This window comes from Natrix helvetica, assembly GCF_964273705.1.
Source record: "Natrix helvetica genome assembly, chromosome: 2".
NCBI classification, from domain to species: domain Eukaryota; kingdom Metazoa; phylum Chordata; class Lepidosauria; order Squamata; family Natricidae; genus Natrix; species Natrix helvetica.
This window is the reverse complement of record NC_138552.1, coordinates 245,781,422-245,801,085: the sequence shown is the minus strand read 5'-3', so window position 1 is coordinate 245,801,085 and position 19,664 is coordinate 245,781,422. Positions and strand designations below refer to the sequence as shown.

General features: G+C 37.3%; 1 protein-coding gene across 2 annotated transcripts; it reads right to left on the bottom strand.

Moving 5' to 3' along the window:
- Positions 1-3,017: 3,017 nt before the first annotated feature.
- On the bottom strand, positions 3,018-19,646 carry NEK2 (NIMA related kinase 2). 2 transcript variants are annotated; one of them, XR_014174455.1, is made up of 10 exons: positions 19,459-19,646; positions 15,504-15,721; positions 13,157-13,397; positions 11,215-11,297; positions 10,902-11,028; positions 10,371-10,590; positions 8,754-8,808; positions 8,333-8,403; positions 4,269-4,459; positions 3,265-3,381 (listed from the first exon to the last, which is right to left on the bottom strand). XR_014174455.1 is itself a non-coding variant. In XM_081942254.1 (9 exons), the coding sequence occupies exons 1-9, from the start codon at positions 19,552-19,554 to the stop codon at positions 3,155-3,157; spliced, it is 1,338 nt and encodes a 445-aa protein (XP_081798380.1). In that variant the 5' UTR covers positions 19,555-19,638; the 3' UTR covers positions 3,018-3,154. The 2 variants fall into 2 exon arrangements, 1 of the variants encoding a protein (XP_081798380.1); XM_081942254.1 differs by lacking the exon at positions 4,269-4,459 and having other exon boundaries at positions 3,018-3,381; positions 19,459-19,638.
- Positions 19,647-19,664: the final 18 nt, after the last annotated feature.

The following is a 19,664-nucleotide window of genomic DNA, read 5'->3' as shown; positions in this document are numbered from 1 at the left end:
TTAGTTTGCATTTTACTTTTTATTTCTTTTTAATGAAGATGTCTTGAAAATTGATCATAACAGTGAAAATATTTTCTTGGATGTGCAGTCCAATATTAGACTAAATGTAGGCTTAGCTCATGCAAGGAAATTGGGTTGGCTTTGGCACGCACTATCTTTAGCCAACTTTCCTCTACATCAGGGGTGTCCAAACTTGGGAACTTTAAGACTTGTGGACCTCAACTCCCAGAATTCCCCAGCCAGCTATGCTGGCTGGGGAATTCTGGGAGTTGAAGTCCACAAGTCTTAAAGTTCTCAAGTTTGGACACCCCTGCTCTACATCATCTGAATTCAATGGAATTTACTATCGAGTAGGGAGATATAAAAATGCACTGCTTGTTAATATTTTCAGGCTGCTTCAGATGTATAAAAGTATTGAAAAAATAAAAAAATTAAAACATGCTGAAGTTTATTCTTAGAATTCAGAGATTGGTTTCTGATTTGTAACTAAGCATATCAGTCTCTCCAGTTATTAAGGGAAAGCACAAGTCAAAAACAAATACTTTTCAAGTAATGTCCATACTAAAGGTGGTTAACTTATTTCTGAGTATTCATTATATGTTATTTTATAAAGGAAAGGAGGGAGGGAGGAAGGAAGCAAATGTCTGACAACTAACTTTTTTGACTGTGCAAATATATAAGCCCAATAAAGAGTTGGCTGAGACCAGTTTTGAAGTTGGATACTATAGTATATCAGCAGAGAGGCCTATGATCCCATTACTCCAGGGGTGTCAAACTTGTGGCCCACGGATCGATTGCATCATGCCTTGGCCACACCTACCCCCGGTTTAGCAAAGGGGGGAAAGTCGCGATACATCATGTGATGTTATGATGCAAGTTTGACACCCCTGCATTACTCCATGTAAAGAATAAACATAAATGAAAAGAGTAAATTAATACTATTATTATCGGAAATATAAAGTCCTTGTCTTACACCGTATTCTTTGTTTCATTTTCATAATTACAAATTCGCTGAAATAGGCATACTATGTAGTTTCATGGAATTGAGAAAGGGAAGACACAGTCCATTTCCCAACACTGACTTCACTCACTGTAATTACTGGAAACAATGACTCATTAATGAAATCCCCATTTTACTAGGGGATTTCAAAAACAGCATGTGATGCAGCATAAAGGTCAGCTGTTCAAAAAAAAAATTAAAAATTAATTTGAGCATAGAGCTGAAATATTTCTAAGCAACAGTTTACATCTTGACCCAAAGTGCATTTATTCCCATGTTCTAGATGGCACAATTGGGCTGACAAATCTGGGCTGCAAAAAATATATATTTTCTATCTCTATCGCCACCTCATGGTTGATTTTTGAATATCTGGTAATCACAGCTTTGGTTCAGGTTGCAAAAAGTTAACTCTAATGAAGTACACAGGCATTTCTTACAAACACAATTTTCTGTGTCACAAGAACATCTCCTGTGTCAAAAATAATAACATTCTTTCTCCTAGAAAGTCGCTTGAAACAGAGCCATGAGTCAATCCTGACTTCAAGAACTCAGTAGACTCATGACAGGAGCACCATTTGTTGTTGTTAGTTGCAAAGTTGTGTCTGACCCTCGCGACCCCCATGGGCAACGTTCCTCCAGGCCTTCCTATCCTCTACCATCCTCTGGAGTCCATTTAAGCTCACTCCTACTGCTTCGGTGACTCCATCCAGCCACCTCATTCTGTCATCCCTTTCTTCTTTTGCCCTCAATCTTTCCCAGCATTAGGGCCTTCTCCAGTGAGTCCTTCCTTCTCATTAGGTGGCCAAAGTATTTGAGTTTCATCTTCAGGATCTGGCCTTCTAGAGAGCAGTCAGGTTGATCTCCTCTAGGACTGACCAGTTTGATCGCCTTGCCGGGGGCTCGCAGGAGTCTTCTCCAGCACCATAGTTCAAAGGCCTCAATTCTTTGGCACTCAGCCTTTCTTACCGTCCAACTTTCACAGCCATACATTGCAACTGGGAAAACCACAGCCTTGACTATACACACTTTTATTTGCGTGATGTCTCTTTTGACTATGCTGTCTAGATTTGCCATAGCCTTCCTGCCCAGGATATTTGCCATATCTATCCAGCATCACCATATTTAGGACAGTAAAAAAAAAACAAGTAGCAAAATTTGAACATACTAATAATCAGACATTTAGATTTACAGAACAAAACAATTTAGACTAAATGTGCCTTCATATTATTTATTATACACTATGAAAAATAGACACATAAGCCTATTTGACTGATGCTTTCTATCCCAAGTTGCAGCATTTATACATCCTGACACTGAAGAAATCCACATTCTAACTTGCATGGAAACATGCTTGAGATATACTGGTAATTCCTTTATATATGTAAAATTCACCTTGACATGTCTTTAACAAACTTTTTTTTCAGCATTAAATATATATAGGAATAATCTTGAAATGCTTGGGACTACAGTTTCTCAAATTCCCAATTACTGGTCATCGGCTTGGGGTTTGTAGAAGTTACAGTCTATAATATCTGACAGATAGACTTGATGATGAAACCTTCCAAGCAAATCAGGCTTTAACAAAGCAAGCTGCTTATATGCACAATTCTGCCAAACAAATGTTGGATATTTCTAAATTCTGATGACCATATTTTTTTTTCCTTTTAAGCAATTTATCATTATTTCAGACCATGCTTTCAGTAATCCCAACCCTGAAAAGCCTAATGGGGATTAAACAGTTGCAGCCAACTGGCAACGTACACATACAAAAATATCAAAACTAAAACTTTAAGGAGATACTTTAAAAAATGGAAAAAGCAAATTTGGAAAGGAGAAAGATTCCCCCATCCTATCATTCTCTTTTCTTTTGTTACACTGCAGCAATATCAGTTTACTCTCATCTTAATCCTAAAACATCTTCAAAACCATTTTTTTCTGTTAAAATATCAGTGATTTCTTGATGTCGTTGAGTGCATTAAAAGTGCACAATTCCTAAGAAGAGAAATGCTCACAAATCAGTAGATTAAAATATTTTATAGCTTATTTTTCATCTAAAACTATCTATACAGACCTTTTCATCACAACCATTACAAAAATATACTTTTAAAACACTATAGAAATGTCGCTCTTCTGTACAGGCGCAAATGAACGGTTTCAACGCATTCCTAGTAGCTGACGACTTTTCAGCTGATAGTGTCTCTCCAGTTCACACAGGGCTTGAGCGCGCAGATTTGCCGCATAAAGACGCTTCTTCAAGTTACAATTTTTTTCTCTTGATTGGGAAAAGTTTTCCAGGTTTTCCTCGCCTTGAGCATTTTCTTTACTTTCGTCACCAAACTGGACTTTCGTTTTTCTCGCTGTATGGACAGGTAACATTTCATCTTAAAAAGACAAACAAAAACATACTTTTGTAGTATTCATTAGCCATAAAATTTGCAAAATATTAGAATTCATATCAAGTATCGTAGAATATCATATCACATAATTCATTCATATGGTATGGCAAATGGGAATACCAAGCAATATTAAATAAAGGCCTTTATTTAATCCATGTTATTTAATCCACTAACTGTATTTGTGGGAGGGGGAACATTTTGAGGTAGTTTTTTTATAGTTTCTAAAGTTAGGGCGAGATTTCCAGCTCTTTGTGTGTGTGTGTGTGTGTGTGTGTGTGTGTGTGTGTGTGTGTAAGAATAGGATTTTCCCAAGCCATTTGGAACATATCTGGACAATATTCAAATTACAGACAGCATAAATTCCTTTTATGTCCTTTTTTTTTAAGCTTTACTTTCTTATTTTCATAATTATTATTCCATTATAAAAAGAGAGTAATATATAGGCAAGAACCAGCAGTGCTAAAAAGATTCATCTTGAGAAAGCTAACACAATTGGTAGAATTATATAAAATCATTTTGCATAATCACAGAATACCTTCAATAATAACATGAGCATTCTTGATCATGTAAGATTCTTATGCTAATAATATGCTTTTCTTTTAACATCCTTTCTATTATTGTATTCTTGAAATTCCATACCAGTCTGAGAAGCCTGTTCTGACAATAGGTGTTTAAATCCATGAAATGGTACTTGCCACAAGTTGGAAATCAATGCTTTTCGTTCCCCCCGCCCCCCTTTTGGTCTTTGTTTCCCATTTTCCCTGCCCCATTTTTCCATTATTTTCATTTGTATTTTATATTTTGAAATGTTCAATAGATTTTTAATTGACATGCCTACGCTTTCTTCTTGACAACACAGAATGTGTGCATACCTATAACGCTTTTATTCCCCATAATTATCCAGCCAGGGAGATTGGAGTCAGGTATGTCTACTTTTTGCTGATCTAGATGACTGTGGCCTATAGTTTCTTAGATTTGCTAGTCAATGTCCAACAGGCTGTGTACTCAATTACACCAGCCCTTTGGAGTATATGAATAATCATCCTGCTATTGCTGGTATCACCTATTGAATAAATAATGAGAAAGAGCAGTAAACTACTGATCTTTTTTCTTGGAAAATTATTTGGTTCGGATCTGAAGGGGAGAAATGAGTGAAATAGCAATAGAAAGTGGAGGGTGATGGAAGGCTGCAGGGACCATGGGAACACAAAGGAGCAGCAAGATAAACGAGTTAATGGTTCAGTCCAGAAGTGATTTTCGAGTCCAAATGAAGCCTCAGAAAGTAACCCAATACAATGAAATATAACTTGTGTTGGCTTTTGTAGACTTTAATATTATGTTGCATTACTTGATTGGCAATATTTTTCAGAACTCAACATGGCTCGTTTCCCGAGCCTGCCACCCTCACAGAGGTAGTTGCTCTCTTGCACTTCCATCCACCCCCAAAATCACTTTTGAAATAACTGCTTGCTCCTTTCTCTCTTTAGCTACTTCCTGTGTTCTCAAGGTTTGCTAAGTGTGCCATTACAGAATCTTATGGATCTCTCTTCTGTAAACATGTGGACCTCGGGATCTTTGCAGCCCATACATGATATGCCTAACCTTAACACCTTTGGTTATTCTTCTTTGAACATGCTTTCAATTCTTTGATTCCATCTTAAAATGTAGTACCCAGAACTGGATATAAAAATTTTTTTTATTTTTTATAAGAAAAAAATCTCTCTATTGTATTTGTCTCTATTAAATTTATTCTATTATTAACAACCTATTCTTCAATCCATCAAGATAAAATTGAATTTTATTAGTCTACCATCTTATTAATATGCTACTCAGTTCTGTGTACAGTACACCAATTTGATTAGCGTTTCTTCTGTTTCTTCATCAAAGTCATCAGGGAAAAAAGATAAAGAATATAAAATTGAGATTCGCAAAATGGCACTCCAGTTCAATGTCTAACCATTGATAGGTTTTCTGTGAATGCAATTTTGTTCTGCTACTCCGCCCACACTCAACTGCTTTATTAATCAGAATGTTGTACCAGGTATTAAAAAGAGGCCACCAAGACACAGCTCAGAAGACACATCTTCTATGTTTCTACTTTCAGACAGATCAGGACCATATAACTTTTTTCAGATGAAGGGCCTCTGAGTGGTTATCTCAGAACTAGAACTAAGGACCAGAAGAAAGAACTAAGCAGGGTGAAACTACAGGTAAGTTTAATTCACAAGAATTATACTGTAGTTGGTCAATATATTCCAAGGAAGAACAGTTTTTCTCTCCTGTTGTGTTAAAAATTGCAATTTCTTGGTAAGTTTTAGATATCCAAAGCACAAGGAGATGCAATTGGTTTTAAGATATGTACTCCATATATATTTAAGAGCAATCGAGTAGAGAAAACTGTGAAGGAATATCTCTAAAACATAGGTAATACAACTGTGGGTGCAAATGTAACTAAAGATCAGCAAAATGACAGGACAAATCATGATTCTTACCTGAAAGTTTGTTTTATTTTCCTCCAAAACCTAAACATTTTACAGAGGAACTAAAACTTAATTCTATTTAATATTTAGGGGAACATTTAGCAAACAAATTTTTATTTGCATAAGTGCCTGTTCCTCCTACTGCTCTAAAGAAAATATCTTAGTGGTATTCAGTGAGGAGAAAATTACTTTTAACTGTATCCAAGTATCCATGCAAAGATAGACATCACAGATTCCACCCTGACAATGTTTATGTCTGCTAATAGATGTTTACCCTGTAGAATAAAACTTGCTTACTATATGTTAACTAACATTTTATATAATTCTAAATAATAATTATGGCAATGTAAAAAATTATTGATCCATGGATTTTTCAGAATTTGCTATACTGTATTTTATTGCATTTGTAAAAAAAAATTTCATTTCAGAAAAATATCTAAAATATGGAACATTTATATTCAATCTGTTCCTTTCTTTACTCCTTAGGCAAGAGTCTTCAGGTTCGTATAAGCACAGCCTCTTGCATCAGCCAGCATAGAAAAATGAAACAGTTGTGAAAAATGCTATAGATGTAGTTATCAGAGAATACAACCACCGAAGTCTTTAAGCCTACAGAATACATGTCATCCAAAATACAGTATTAGGCAATGTTGGCTTTTCTTTTTAGATTTTTCTTTACTATATAGTTGAATAGTTGAGTACATTTGTAGCTCTGCTTCAAGCAGTGTTTAGACTCAGTGCAGGTAGAAGGAAGAACGTCTTTGTATAGCACATAAAAAAACTAGAAATTAGGCCCCATTATCTTGAGTAGGTATAAATTAATAAAAGTATAGAATATGCCACTCAAAGACATCTGCTTGATAACTGCAGAGACAAAACAGTAAAGAGGTCATTGGTATGATTCACCACAGCCTCCTCATACATTTCTAGTACTGTCAATTTCATACAGAAAGTTAATCTATATGAAGTTTTAATCAAAACCTAATAATAGCAGATTCAAAAAACCCTGCCTCTTAAAAAAACAAACAACTTTACAATATATATTTGGTTGTGATATTTTTTTTTGTAGTGGAATTAGTTACATGATACCATATGGAAGAGCTACACTGTCAAGAAAAATGATTGCTCAGTGACAGGAGCCATTATTATCTTCATTTGTATGCCATACAGAACTATTGCTTAATTATCTTTATTACTGCCCTGTTAATAAATAAGCCTTTTTGAGGTAACTATATTTTCCGGCCATAAATTGGTTGCTGAGGACAGACAGGAGTGTGGGCAGACTAATTACATTTAAAGTACCTTGCGTAAAGTTAGCTATTGTTAGTTTAGGTTTCATTTAGTGTGAAACAGAATAGTCCATCTTGTAAAGTTGTTCTAATACAGCACCAAATTCTGTTATTGTTCAAGTGAATTAAGGGAACCTAATAATTAAGAGATAACTGCTTCTACATCAAATTTTTAAAAATGGAATGTGTTTAGCTCCTGGACAACTAAGCCCTTTATTTGTAAAAGCCTTTAAAAAAAGTTTTCATTAGCTAGACAAGCTTTGAAGCTGTATATGCTCAAAGTGGTGTTTTTCAAGGGCAGCCCCAAATACGTTGTAGGAAACATCTTTTCGAGTAGAGAAGAATTTCCAAGATTGCAATAACTCCTTCTAATCCAGTCTGAAAACCAGCCAAAGTGCATTATTTTGAAATCAGCTACGCAGGATTATAGTGGCATACATAATAATAATAAAAATTAATGACTTTAAGAATGAAGACCTAATTTTTAAAATCAACACCACTGAAATATTTCATTACCTTTCAGAAATCTCATTTTCTTATTTACCAAATAGTAAAATATATTTTATTAAGGACTAATTTCACAGTTCAAGAAAGTCAAGACTGAAACGTATAAAAATAAAAAACAAAGAGTGGGTGAATTAAATAGCTATATTTACACAATGTCACCCAAACTTAGTAACGATATACCAGGTGTAACAGTTAAGTTTCACATAAAAATAGAAATAGAGGTTGTTTCTTTTATGAAAATATACTTTGTTTCTGATGAAATACATAAAATAATCACAACTCACAGTAATTTTGAAAGATTAAGTAGAAATCATAAGTTTCCATATAGGGAAAGCTTCTTACAATCCTGAAGCATGTAGACTTCATGATTTGTGAAGGGCCATTACTGAAACCTAAATTTATGGTTTCACAGCTCTTGAAGTATCTTTTATTGTTTACTATGCTTAGCGTTTCAGATCTTTAGGAATCAGAGAGCCATGTGATCAGTATAGGAGATCTCGATTTTCTACATAATTAAACAGTAAAACATTTTATAATATTCTGGGATTCTCACAATTCCAGAAGGCTGATATCAGCCATAGAGATAGAAGAAAGATAATGATGGGAGCTTCTGTATTCCTGGTTAGTAATCCAGTAGGAGCTTCCTGTATCTTCTCCTACCTGGGCAAGTTGCTGGCAGGAAGAATCTATGGTCCTTGAATAAGTTGTAATTCTTCATCAAATTCTCAGCCCTATAAAAAGGAGTTGATTAGAACAAAGCTTATATTAAAATGATTTCCAAATGATTTCCCCCATTAATCTAGAGCATTTTGAAGACTAGCAAATATTGTTATCTCAAAAATGTCTAGCTCTTTAGCCTTTCCCAGCCTATAGTATGTTCCATCCAAATGAACATGTTTTAATATCCAGAATTCTCCTAAAGGGCCATAATGGATGGAGGATACCAGGAATTAAATTCCACACATAGGAGGTTGCCTAACCTTTCCATTAAAGATCCAGCCACAAAAACCTATGCCATGAGATTTTTTAAAACACACCTTATTGTAGCAAACTAAGACATTACAAACATTTAAGAACAAACCTAGACAATTTGTCCTCTGCTAATCTCTCTCGAACACACAATTCTCGTTCTCTCTCTAGAACAAAAAGAGAAGTATGTTTATAAAGTTGCAATTAACACCACTGGGTATTTTATTTGACAGAGACACATACCATATCCTTATTTTAACACAGGTAGTCCTCAACTTACAACAGTTCATTTAGTAGCTATTCAAAGTTACAACGGCAGTGAAAAAAGGAATTTATGACTGTTTTTCACATTTACAACAATTTCAGCATCCCCATTATCATGTGATCAAAATTCAGACACTTGGCACTGGTTCATATTTATGACAGTTGCAATGTTCCAGGGTCATGTGATCACCTTTTGGAACCTTCTAACTGGCAAAGTCAATGGGGAAGTCAAATTCACTTAACAACTGTGTCACTAACTTAACAAAGCAGCGATTCATTTAACATCTATGGCAACTTAGGTCGTAAAAACGGGGCAAAATTCACTTAATAACTATTTCACTTAGTAACAGAAATTTTGAGCTCAGTTGTGGCCAAGGACTATCTGCAATAACTTTATACTGTCTATGAAAAAACCTGCATGCAATTTTAATACTTCGCAAAATCCAGATACTACTATAGGTAATGCCCTAAGCTTAGCTGTAAAATTTGCATTGTTGTTTGGGCCTGTTGGCCACCGGCCCTTCCAGCACCTGAATCAGATGAGGAGGCGGGGTGGGAGTCATGGCAAGGCAACCTGAGAGCTCCGAGGAGGAAGAGGAAATGGAGCTGTCAGAGATAGACAGAGGCGGAACCTGGGCCTTCCATCAGCCCTCAGATGCAGAGTCAACAGCCCCCAGGTCTGGAGGTGGCTGATGAGGAAGAGGAGGAACAACTGGGTCCAGTGCCTGAAGCACAGATGTGCAGAAGGCAGAGGAGAGGACAGCAGTGGAAATCTATGGGCCGATCTTTGGGACAGAAGGGCCACTGCTGCTAGCGAAGGCCACCCTAGCTCTAGGGGTGATGAAGAATAGGTGTGGCAGGCAACTATTCATCCCTCTGCCAAACAGACTTGTTAGCCTGCTGTGAGAAAGAGAGAGTTTTTGTCAGGGCTGCTGACGCTTCTAATAAAGGAAAAATGTATTTAACTACAGAGGGTTTGTCATGTTTGGGACCCAGGTCAGAACAATTGTCTTATTTGTTAAAAACATATTGTCTGTACTCAAGGCACTATAAACAGCAATTCTTCTATAAACAACCCTCTAAGGCACCTTGAACTGAAAGACCCAAAATCACTCAGTGAATTTTCATGGGAGAGTAGACTTCGACTTTGTGTTATCCACTTAATGCGCTACCTTATTAAATAGTTCCGTCATCATTTGAATCCTTAGTCTACAGTAATCACATTAACATTGTGGTTGTTTAGAATTCGACTGCTGTCAGAGAGTATCAGGGTACTACTTCAGAACACTAGAAGTCTAATTATAAGTGTTCTGAAATTCCATGTTATTTTATTGTTGCTGTGCTCTTTCCTTCACTTCAAATCTCTATTTCATCTTAGGCGTTACGAAGAATCATTTGTTGTGAAGATTAAGCTCATAGCAACCAGCAATGGAATATCACATACATGTTTTGTTAATTTGCTTACGTTCTAGTCTATGTTCCCTTTCCTTTATAGCTTTCTCTTTCTCTTGCAACTGTTGTTCTTTCAGTTTTAATTCATTAGTTGCCGTTCCTGAAACTCTTTCTACTTTATCCTGGTCTGATCGTCGCCCTTTCCTCTCCAAAATTCTCACTTGCTCCTCAGATACCAAGTCGACTATCAATGGATTCTGTAGAATTTCTTCAACTGAAGGCCGACAATAATCCTTGAAATCAGAAAAATACATACTTAGTTAACAAAAAAGTTCTTTTAAAAAATGCTAGAGAAAGATTACATAGGAATAGGCAGTGTATATCTTTCTAATAACTGGATTTAATTTCACTATTGGTACTTAGTTCCATTAAAGACTAAGCAGTCACATAAATGCACTTCCTCCTCAAGAGCACATTTTAGTGAGATAGGGCAAAGGGCTGGGGAATTAAGTTAAATGGACTGGGACATTAGCTCTAGAAACTTTTCTACATAGAGCTCCTTCAATAAAGCTCCTTGCCTTTTTTTTTCCAGAAGTCATCTTACCTTCAGGCTTAACATGTTTGTGATGAGTTCATTCAGCTGTTCCGAGTAACGGTATGGGATTCGTCTGAACTTTCCTTCCCTTATCTTTTCTGCTAGCTCTTTCTGATTAAAAGCTGTAAATGGAGGTCTAGGAAAAGTGAATGGCATGCTTTTCAATTTTAAATCTACAAAATGGTCACTATTAAACTTTCTAGAGAATTGTGTTGTAAAATATTAAATTATTGCTCAACATTAAGGATCTAGCTATATTGAACAGTTGCTAAATATTACTCTCAAATAACATGCTTAAAAACATTTGCAGTACAATACTTACGACAATGCACATAACTCATATAGCAAACAGCCTAAAGACCAGATGTCAGATTTTTCATTATAGGACATGCGATTTATTTGCTCCTAAAAATGAGATTAAAAGTTATTAAAATATAAATAATTGCATGGCAATAAAATGGCAAATTAGAGGGAACACTGTTCTAGGAAATCAATTACTTAGTAACATGTAGTTACTAAGTAGTTACCCCTGGTCTGTTGGGAACTGGGCCGCTCAAATGGGGGGGTGGGGAAGCATGTGTGAAAGCATCCTCCCCCCCCCCCCCCCAACACCATTACCAATTTGCAGGTCCAGAAAGGTTGGGGACCGCTGATTCAGTTGTAAGCAATCCTTAACTGTGGACTGGCTTCCTAACCTAGTCTTTTTCAAAATAGCACTGCCCAAAACCTAAGTCATAGATTGAATAAACCATAATGCTGGCTTCACAGAAGATATATACAAAACAAACCAGAATAATATGGCTTTGTATATTGAGTAAACCCAGCCTACATTTTCTGGAATTACTGTATATACCAAGATGACCTTGCTTGTTAAGAAATCAGTTTTTCAAAATATATTGAGAGGAAAATCCAGATTTTCCTCTCAATATATCTGAGAGGGTTCTAGATCAGGAAAGCAGAACTATACCATAAAAATAAAACCTAGTAAATTATTAACTTAAGCCCTACAAATTTCTGAGGGAATACTTCAAGTGCAACCAGACTCAATGTAGATATCATTTCATGCTCCATTAGTTAGTTAGTGTTGGTTCAGTTTGTTAATAAGTGTAGAAACAGCATCTCCAGCACCATATTTTCCCTAGATCTGGATTATATCAGCACTGAAAACACAAAAGCAGATTTGAAATTCCAAGAAAACACTCTCTTCAGTCACTCATTACCTTTCAAGGGGTGGGTTTTTAAAAACATTTTCTCCCCTAACAGTTTTGAAAGGTGCTAAACAAGTTTTTTCCTCACAATATTTTTGTAGGTGTTTTTTCTAAAAATATTCTTTTTTGATATATTATACAAATAAGCATTTGATTAAAATTATGCCATTTAATGATGTTTTTGGGTATTTTCAGAAACATATATAGAATATATTTATTGTTTTCAATGCCTTCTTAATATTTTAAAAATCCATGGAAAAAGCAAGTGCTTTTAAAATGGTAACTATTTGCACAGATATGACAAGTATCATGTTATAAATAATTCCCTTTTTTTGTTGCATTCCACTTTATTTTTACAAATAAGTCAAGGTGGCAAACATATCCAACACACCTTCTTCCTGCTATTTTCCTCACCACAACCTTGTGAGATGAGTTGGGCTGAGAGTATGTGTGTGTGACTGGTCCAAAGTCACCCAGCTGGCTTTCATAACTATGGCAAGGCCTGAATTCAATCTCTTGCTTTCTAGGTTAGTGCCTTAACCACTAGGCCAGGGGTGTCCAAACTTGGGAACTTTAAGACTTGTGGACTTCAACTCCCAGAATTCCCCAGCCAGCATGGCTGGCTGGGGAATTCTGGGAGTTGAAGTCCACAAGTCTTAAAGTTCCCAAGTTTGGACACCCCTGCACTAGACTAAACTGGCTCCCTAATAGTTTGAACACAATTCAAAAACCAGTAATCAGACTTCTATTTTCCCAATAAGCATTCCCCTTCTTTCTCACAAGGCAAATTTGGGACATATAAAGGGAGGGAGACAGATAGGAAGACTTCTGTCAGTGGCACTTTAATTAGGAAGAAGCCTAGTGTAATGTCAAGTCATTTTAGTTCAATTAATTTAGGCTGTTAAAAAAACCAAGGTACTTAGTATAGCTTGGCAAAGTATACGTGTTCAACTTTAGTTTTGTTTGCCGATTTATTATAAATTGACCATGCTATTATAAATTGACCATGACTAAAGTAGAACAAAACTAATCTGAAAAGGTTTGAAGGACACTTACTGGAGACATATAATATGGTGTACCAACAAATGTTTTTGCAAAACTGGTATCATGATGAAGTATTCTAGCCAGGCCAAAGTCACCAAGCTTTACATTTTTCTTGCCATCAAGGAAAATATTTGCTGGCTTCAAGTCTCGGTGAAGCACAGTGTGACCACCATCACTCCGCCTGTGACACTCTTTCAGGGCCAAAGTCAACTGCGTAAGGACTCGAAGAACGAAGGCTTCATCCAGATAATGTCTTTTGAAAGAGGAAAAGGTTATTTTAAGGGCTTTTAGGATAAACTTTTTCCATTAAACCAATTCTCAAAATTGTATACAGTAGAATGTGATTTAATAAGATACTTTAAAGCAGTGGTTCTCAACCTGTGGGTCAGGACCCCTTTGGGGGTCGAACGACTCTTTCACAGGGGTCGCCTAAGACCATCGGAAAACACATATTTTTGATGGTCTTAGGAATCGAGACGCCAATTTTATGGTTGGGGGTCACCACAACATGAGGAACTGTATTAAAGGGACGCGGCATTGAGAAGGTTGAGAACCACTACTTTAAAGGCTCTTTAAAATTGAGATACTTTTTTTACCTGAATAGCTAAGTCCTGAGACAAACAATAACATTTTATTATTTTGCAGATTATCCTCCTACATATTCTTCTAATTGCTCCCAGAAGAAATGTAAAATTTATACCCATTTATATTAGGGAAAAAAACTGTAAATGGGCAAAACTGGCTCTCTAATCCTAAAGGAATGCACTGAATTTGCATTCTGAATACACTATGAGGAACAGTTTCACAGGACTTCTTTTTCTGGTGCTTACAAGCCTTTTTTATACATGCAAACCAGAGCAATTAACATTTTGTAATCATGAACATGATAGTAATTGAAAACTATTTTAATAAATGTTGGTTTGATTTTTTGTTCCCTCGTATTATGACTTCTAATTCTGACTGTTTTCCCATTTTGCATTATTCATTCATTTCCCCACCCCCTTTTTTTGCATTTGTACCAAATAAGGACAGAATAAATTCTTGTTATTAATCTTCTCTAAACAGTTCAACGGGAATTCTATCTCTATCTTCCTAACCTCTTATAAATATTTCAGAGGTAAAAGTTTGCAATATTTATGTAAGATACAGCAAGAATCTCTTTCATTATCCACATGATTTTGCAAAGGAGGAAAAATCCCCACCCCTTACCCAAATTCACGAAACAGACTGTTTTCTCAGTTGCAGAGTTGTTTTTTCAAGAAATGTGAGTATAAAATAAATCTGACTGTTTGAAACCTTCTCTTAAACAGAAGAGTTTTGAAAGAAAACTCTTCTGTTTGGGGAAGAACCATTTTTATCATTTGCGGACCGGCAGAGAGGAGAGAAAGGGGATGGTTCTGACTGAGAGCCAGGCAAGCAAACACTTGCAACTCCATTTTTGCAAGCAATGGGTGAACGCACCGCCACTTGCGCAAATGGAACTGAATTCATACACCTGCTCACCCACCGCTTCTGCGCCCCAATTCCAAACAGGTGGTAGTCCTGTATTGGGTTACGGCCTTGTGGTTGGGAACCCCTGTTCTAAGTGGCATCTTTTTATATCTCATTTTTCCATGGACTTAACTTTAGTCTTAACACAGTTGCTTTCTAATAGCCATTAGAGAAGGGGATCTGCACAAGAATTCAAGCCTGCTTATTGCTAGTTAACTCTAATTAGCTGTTTTAATTTTGGCTATTATAAACCACAGAAGAGTTGCAAGAAAGAAGATACAAGGAAGAGATCAGTAAACAATACAATTCAGTCTCAAGTACAGACAGTCCTTGATTTACCACAGTTCATTTAATGACAGTTCGAAGTTACAATGGCACTGAAAAGTAACCTATGACCGTCTTTCATATTTACGACCGTTGCAGCATCCCTATAGTCATGTGATCAAAATTCAGATGCTTGGCAACTGACTCATATTTACGATGGTTGCAGCGTCCCAAGGTCAAATGATCTCCTTTTGTGACTTTCTGACAAGCAAAGTCAATGGGGAGGCCAGATTTACTTTACAACTGTGTTACTAACTTAACAACTACACAGATTAACAACTGTGTCAGAAAAGGTCATTAAATGGGACAAAGGTCACTTAAATGTCTCGCTTAGCAACACAAATTTTGGGCTCAATTGTGGTCTTAAGTCAAGGTCTGTCTATCTATCTATCTATCTATCTATCTATCTATCATCTATCTATCTACTACAATAAGAAGGGTTAGAAAGAAATCTGGTATGCAGAAGTACTCTAAATGATGATTAATTCCAACATACATTCCAGAACCAACATAGCATTCCAATTAATCCAGAGGTTATACATGCCTTTCTTTTGTACATTTTGCAATCACCGTAGACAAGTCTCCACCTTCACAATATTCCATCACAATATAAAGTGTTGTATTTGTCCTGTCAATTATACGATCATAATAATGAACGATATTTGGATGTTTCAGTTCGCGGAGTAAGTTCACTTCAGAAACAAGCATTTGTTTTTCAGATTCTGTCATAGATCCATAGTCCAGCTCTTTCCAGACTAAAACCTGAAAGAAGATGAAAGAAGCCATCTCTAAACTATGAAAATATATATGATAAAATGACTACATAGCACATTCATTTGGAATGAAGTCCAATGGACTAAAAAAAATTAAGCCAAGAATTAGGAAACTGTATCTAATGCCTCTCTTGCAACAAACATCTTAGCGCTCCATTTTTATAATATCAAGCAATACACAGAGTATTTTATGAGTACAATCCAGACTTTTTCCTCATGAAGAGCCTTGCCTTGTTAAATATAGCAATACACTGCTTCTGACAAGAGGCAGTAAATTCTGTCAATTCTAATCAGGAATAATAAATAATAACAAACACTTTTAGGCCATAATGATCCAAGGAGGAACTGATAAGAGCACAGCCCTACACGATATCCCATTGAAACTATGCAATTAAGGAGAACAAAAACCTTAGTAAAGGTTTATAAACATATAATTACCCAAACTAGTCACAAATATCCTAATCTTGTTTGTGCCACAAACATTCAAGTAGAAACAAACTATCCCAAAGGACTGAGTTTTCATAGCAACATTTCTTAAAGTATATCCCCCCAAAACACGTTTTCTGAACAACTTGGGATAATCCAAAGAACCAATACATTTTTGAGGATATTCAGTCTGCTCAATTTCACTAACCAAGCAGATTCTATCAATGAACAAAGAGACCTTAACAGATCTATCTACAAATATTACATTGAATAATTGAAAGGGGGGGGGGGATATTAAAAGATTGTTGGATGAAAATTCACAAATAAAATCAAGCTTTTAAGTAAATAGGTGCATAATGCCCATAACTACTCTTAACTTTTAGGAAGACTGTGAAAGTCATCCTATTCCTAAAAGCATCAGGTAGATAAGAGGTATATTGGATCCCCTTTTAAAACATGATCCTAAGATTTAGTTTATTATATTTCTGTACTGTTGATTTCCCCAAATTTACTGCTTTATAAATAAGCAAAACCATCCAAATATTCCATAAAACTAACATTCCATAAAATCCTCACATAGCAATGACTCCTCGACAGCAGCTTTATACTACTAAAACTCTTGTTTGCCTTTAACTTGGCAAAACAGTGTACCATAGGATAGCAATTTTTGAACCCAGGTACCTCAAATAGGCTAATTTAAAGGATGCATTTAAAATTCAGACCCCATAACTCCCAAAGGAATGAAATTTGGAGATGTTGTGGCTGCCTCAACATTATTGGCTACTGCTGTGAGCACATACTTTTCTATTTCCAATGCTCCTACCAGGATGCCCAATGGAAAAGCCAGCAGGAAATTAGAAAACATTCCTGCTCCCATTGCTTTTTTATCTGCCTTTGGTCACTCTGTTTCTCTGCTTAGGTAAAGAATTATTTCTAAAATGATAACACAACATGGCAATGGTTGTCTATTGAAATAAATGCATTAAATAGATTTACTAAATAGATTTATACGGCCGCCCAACTCACATTGTACAACATTAAAGGTCAATATCTAGATTGTAAATATTTTAAATGCAAATCAGAGATTAAATATCTTCTGGAAGGCCATCAGATTTATTTTGCTTTAATATGTGTTTATGTGTTTATGCTGATACTCAGCTATACATTTCCACCCCGAACCACCCCAATGAGGCCGTCGAAATGATGTCCCGGTGTTTGGAGGCCGTACGGGTCTGGATGGATGGCAACCGACTAAAACTCAACCCTTCCAAGACGGAGTGGCTGTGGCTTCCGGCCCCCCGGTTCAACCAGGTGCTTCCATCTCTGGCCATTGGGGGCGTGCAACTAGCCCCCATGGAACAGGTGCGCAATTTGGGCGTCCTCCTAGATGCCCGGCTGTCCATGGATGACCATGTAACAGCCGTGGCAAGGGGGGCGTTCCATCAGGTCCGCCTGATGCGCCAATTGCGCCCCTTATTGGACCGGGATGCCCTACGCACAGTCACCCATGCGCTAGTGACGTCTCGCCTGGACTACTGCAATGCTCTCTACATGGGGCTTCCCTTGAGATGCACTCGGAGACTACAGTTGGTCCAGAACGTGGCCGCGCGGGTGATTATGGGGAGGACTAGATACTCCCCTGTAACACCTCTCCTGCGCGAGCTGCACTGGCTTCCTGTGGTCTACCGAGTGCATTTCAAGGTTTTGATTATGATCTTTAAAGCGCTTCATGGCATAGGACCTAGTTACATGCAGGATCGCATCCTGCCCCACACATCCCTACGACCAATTCGCTCACACAGAGAGGGACTTCTCCGGGTGCCGTCCGCCAAACAGTGTCGGGGGGCGACACCCAGGAGCAGAGCCTTCTCTGTGATGGGCCCAGCCCTGTGGAATGACCTCCCCCGTGACATCAGGATTATTTCCGATCTCCGCTCCTTCCGTGTACAGTTGAAGACCCACCTCTTTCAATTATCTGGCCTGGCTCAACCGTAATTTTTTCATATTCCTCCTGACTGTCTTTTTTAAATTTTACATTTTTATTGTATATTGGGTTTTTATTAAACGGGGTATGTTAATGGTTTTAATTGTCTAAATGTTGTAATCTATTACCTCCTCCGTGCATGTATGTCTTTGTATATAGGTATGTTTATATATGTCCTAGTGTACGCCGCCCCGAGTCCTGCCTGGAAAGGGAGAGGCTAATAAATTCAATTTTTTTTTATTATTATTATTATTATTATTATTATTATTATTATTATTATTATTATTATTATTATTATTATTATTGCAAAATTACTAAACCAAACCTTGCTAGACACAAGAGCTATTCCTATTATATAAAACACACATGCTGTGCAGCAGTAAAATCCAATTTTTAACTATGTTTATGGCCAGACTAATACAGAAAATATTTTCTTAGCACACATATCCAGTCCCATGAAAATATTTTTTAAAAATCCAATTTAATTGTAATTATCAAAGGAACTACATGGGTACATTTAAGGATAGCTTCTGGCATGTGGCTTTAGCACTTCAGAATATGTATACCAGACCAAAAGCATTAGAACCCAGGATTCACTGGGTTAATTTGTGTGATTAAAAAAACCATACCTACATATACGTTGCCATATTAATTAAAAATAAACCAAATTTACTTTCCTGAAAAATTTTGGGAATTGGTCTTCTCTTTGTACAAGGCCAACTTCAAAACTGTTTCACTTTGTGAGTTGTAAGGCAACCAGGTGAGCGACTTAAAACCACATGAGGAACTAGGTCTAGCAAGGTGGGGTTTTCTGGCTGTCTCAACCTCTCCCCTAGTGGTTGTTGGTGTAATACATTGAATCACAAACTAGCCAATTATATTTTAGCCTAGAATACGGTGTGAACTGGTAATAACTTCCACTTTTGCATATGGTGCAATTTTGCAACGTGGACTAGATTAGATGACCTCCTCCAAACTGTACATATTTAATTTTTTTTATTGTATTTTTGTGATATTCTATTTGGACTGTACACCGCCCCGAGTCCCTTCTGGGAGAGGGGGCGGTCTAGAAGCACAAATAAATTGAAATTGAAATTGAATTGATCTTGCCTAAGGTAGCAACAAGTGGAGCCCCCGACGCCCGCCCCCCTCTCTCCAGAACTCTTCAGGCTTCATGGATAACATCCAACCGGCCCGTCGGGGTCCCCGCGCAGGAAGGGCGGAAGAAGAGGCTCCGCAGAGCTTCGGTGTAGCCGGCGTGCGGCCAAGCGACGCCAAGTGCCAGGGGACCGTTGCCCGAGAGCTCCTCCGCTCACCTTGCCGTCCGCCTTCCGCCGCACCTTTTGGCATCTGCCGTATGAACCGGCACCGATGGTGAAGAGTACTTCGTAATCCTCGGGGCGGCTCGGCATCCTCGCCTCCTCCGATATCCCGACGGACCCCCTAAACAGTAAACACGCCGTTTCGCCACGGAAGATGTTTAAAACGCGCCGCGCCTGCCGCTGATTGGCCTGGCGCCTCG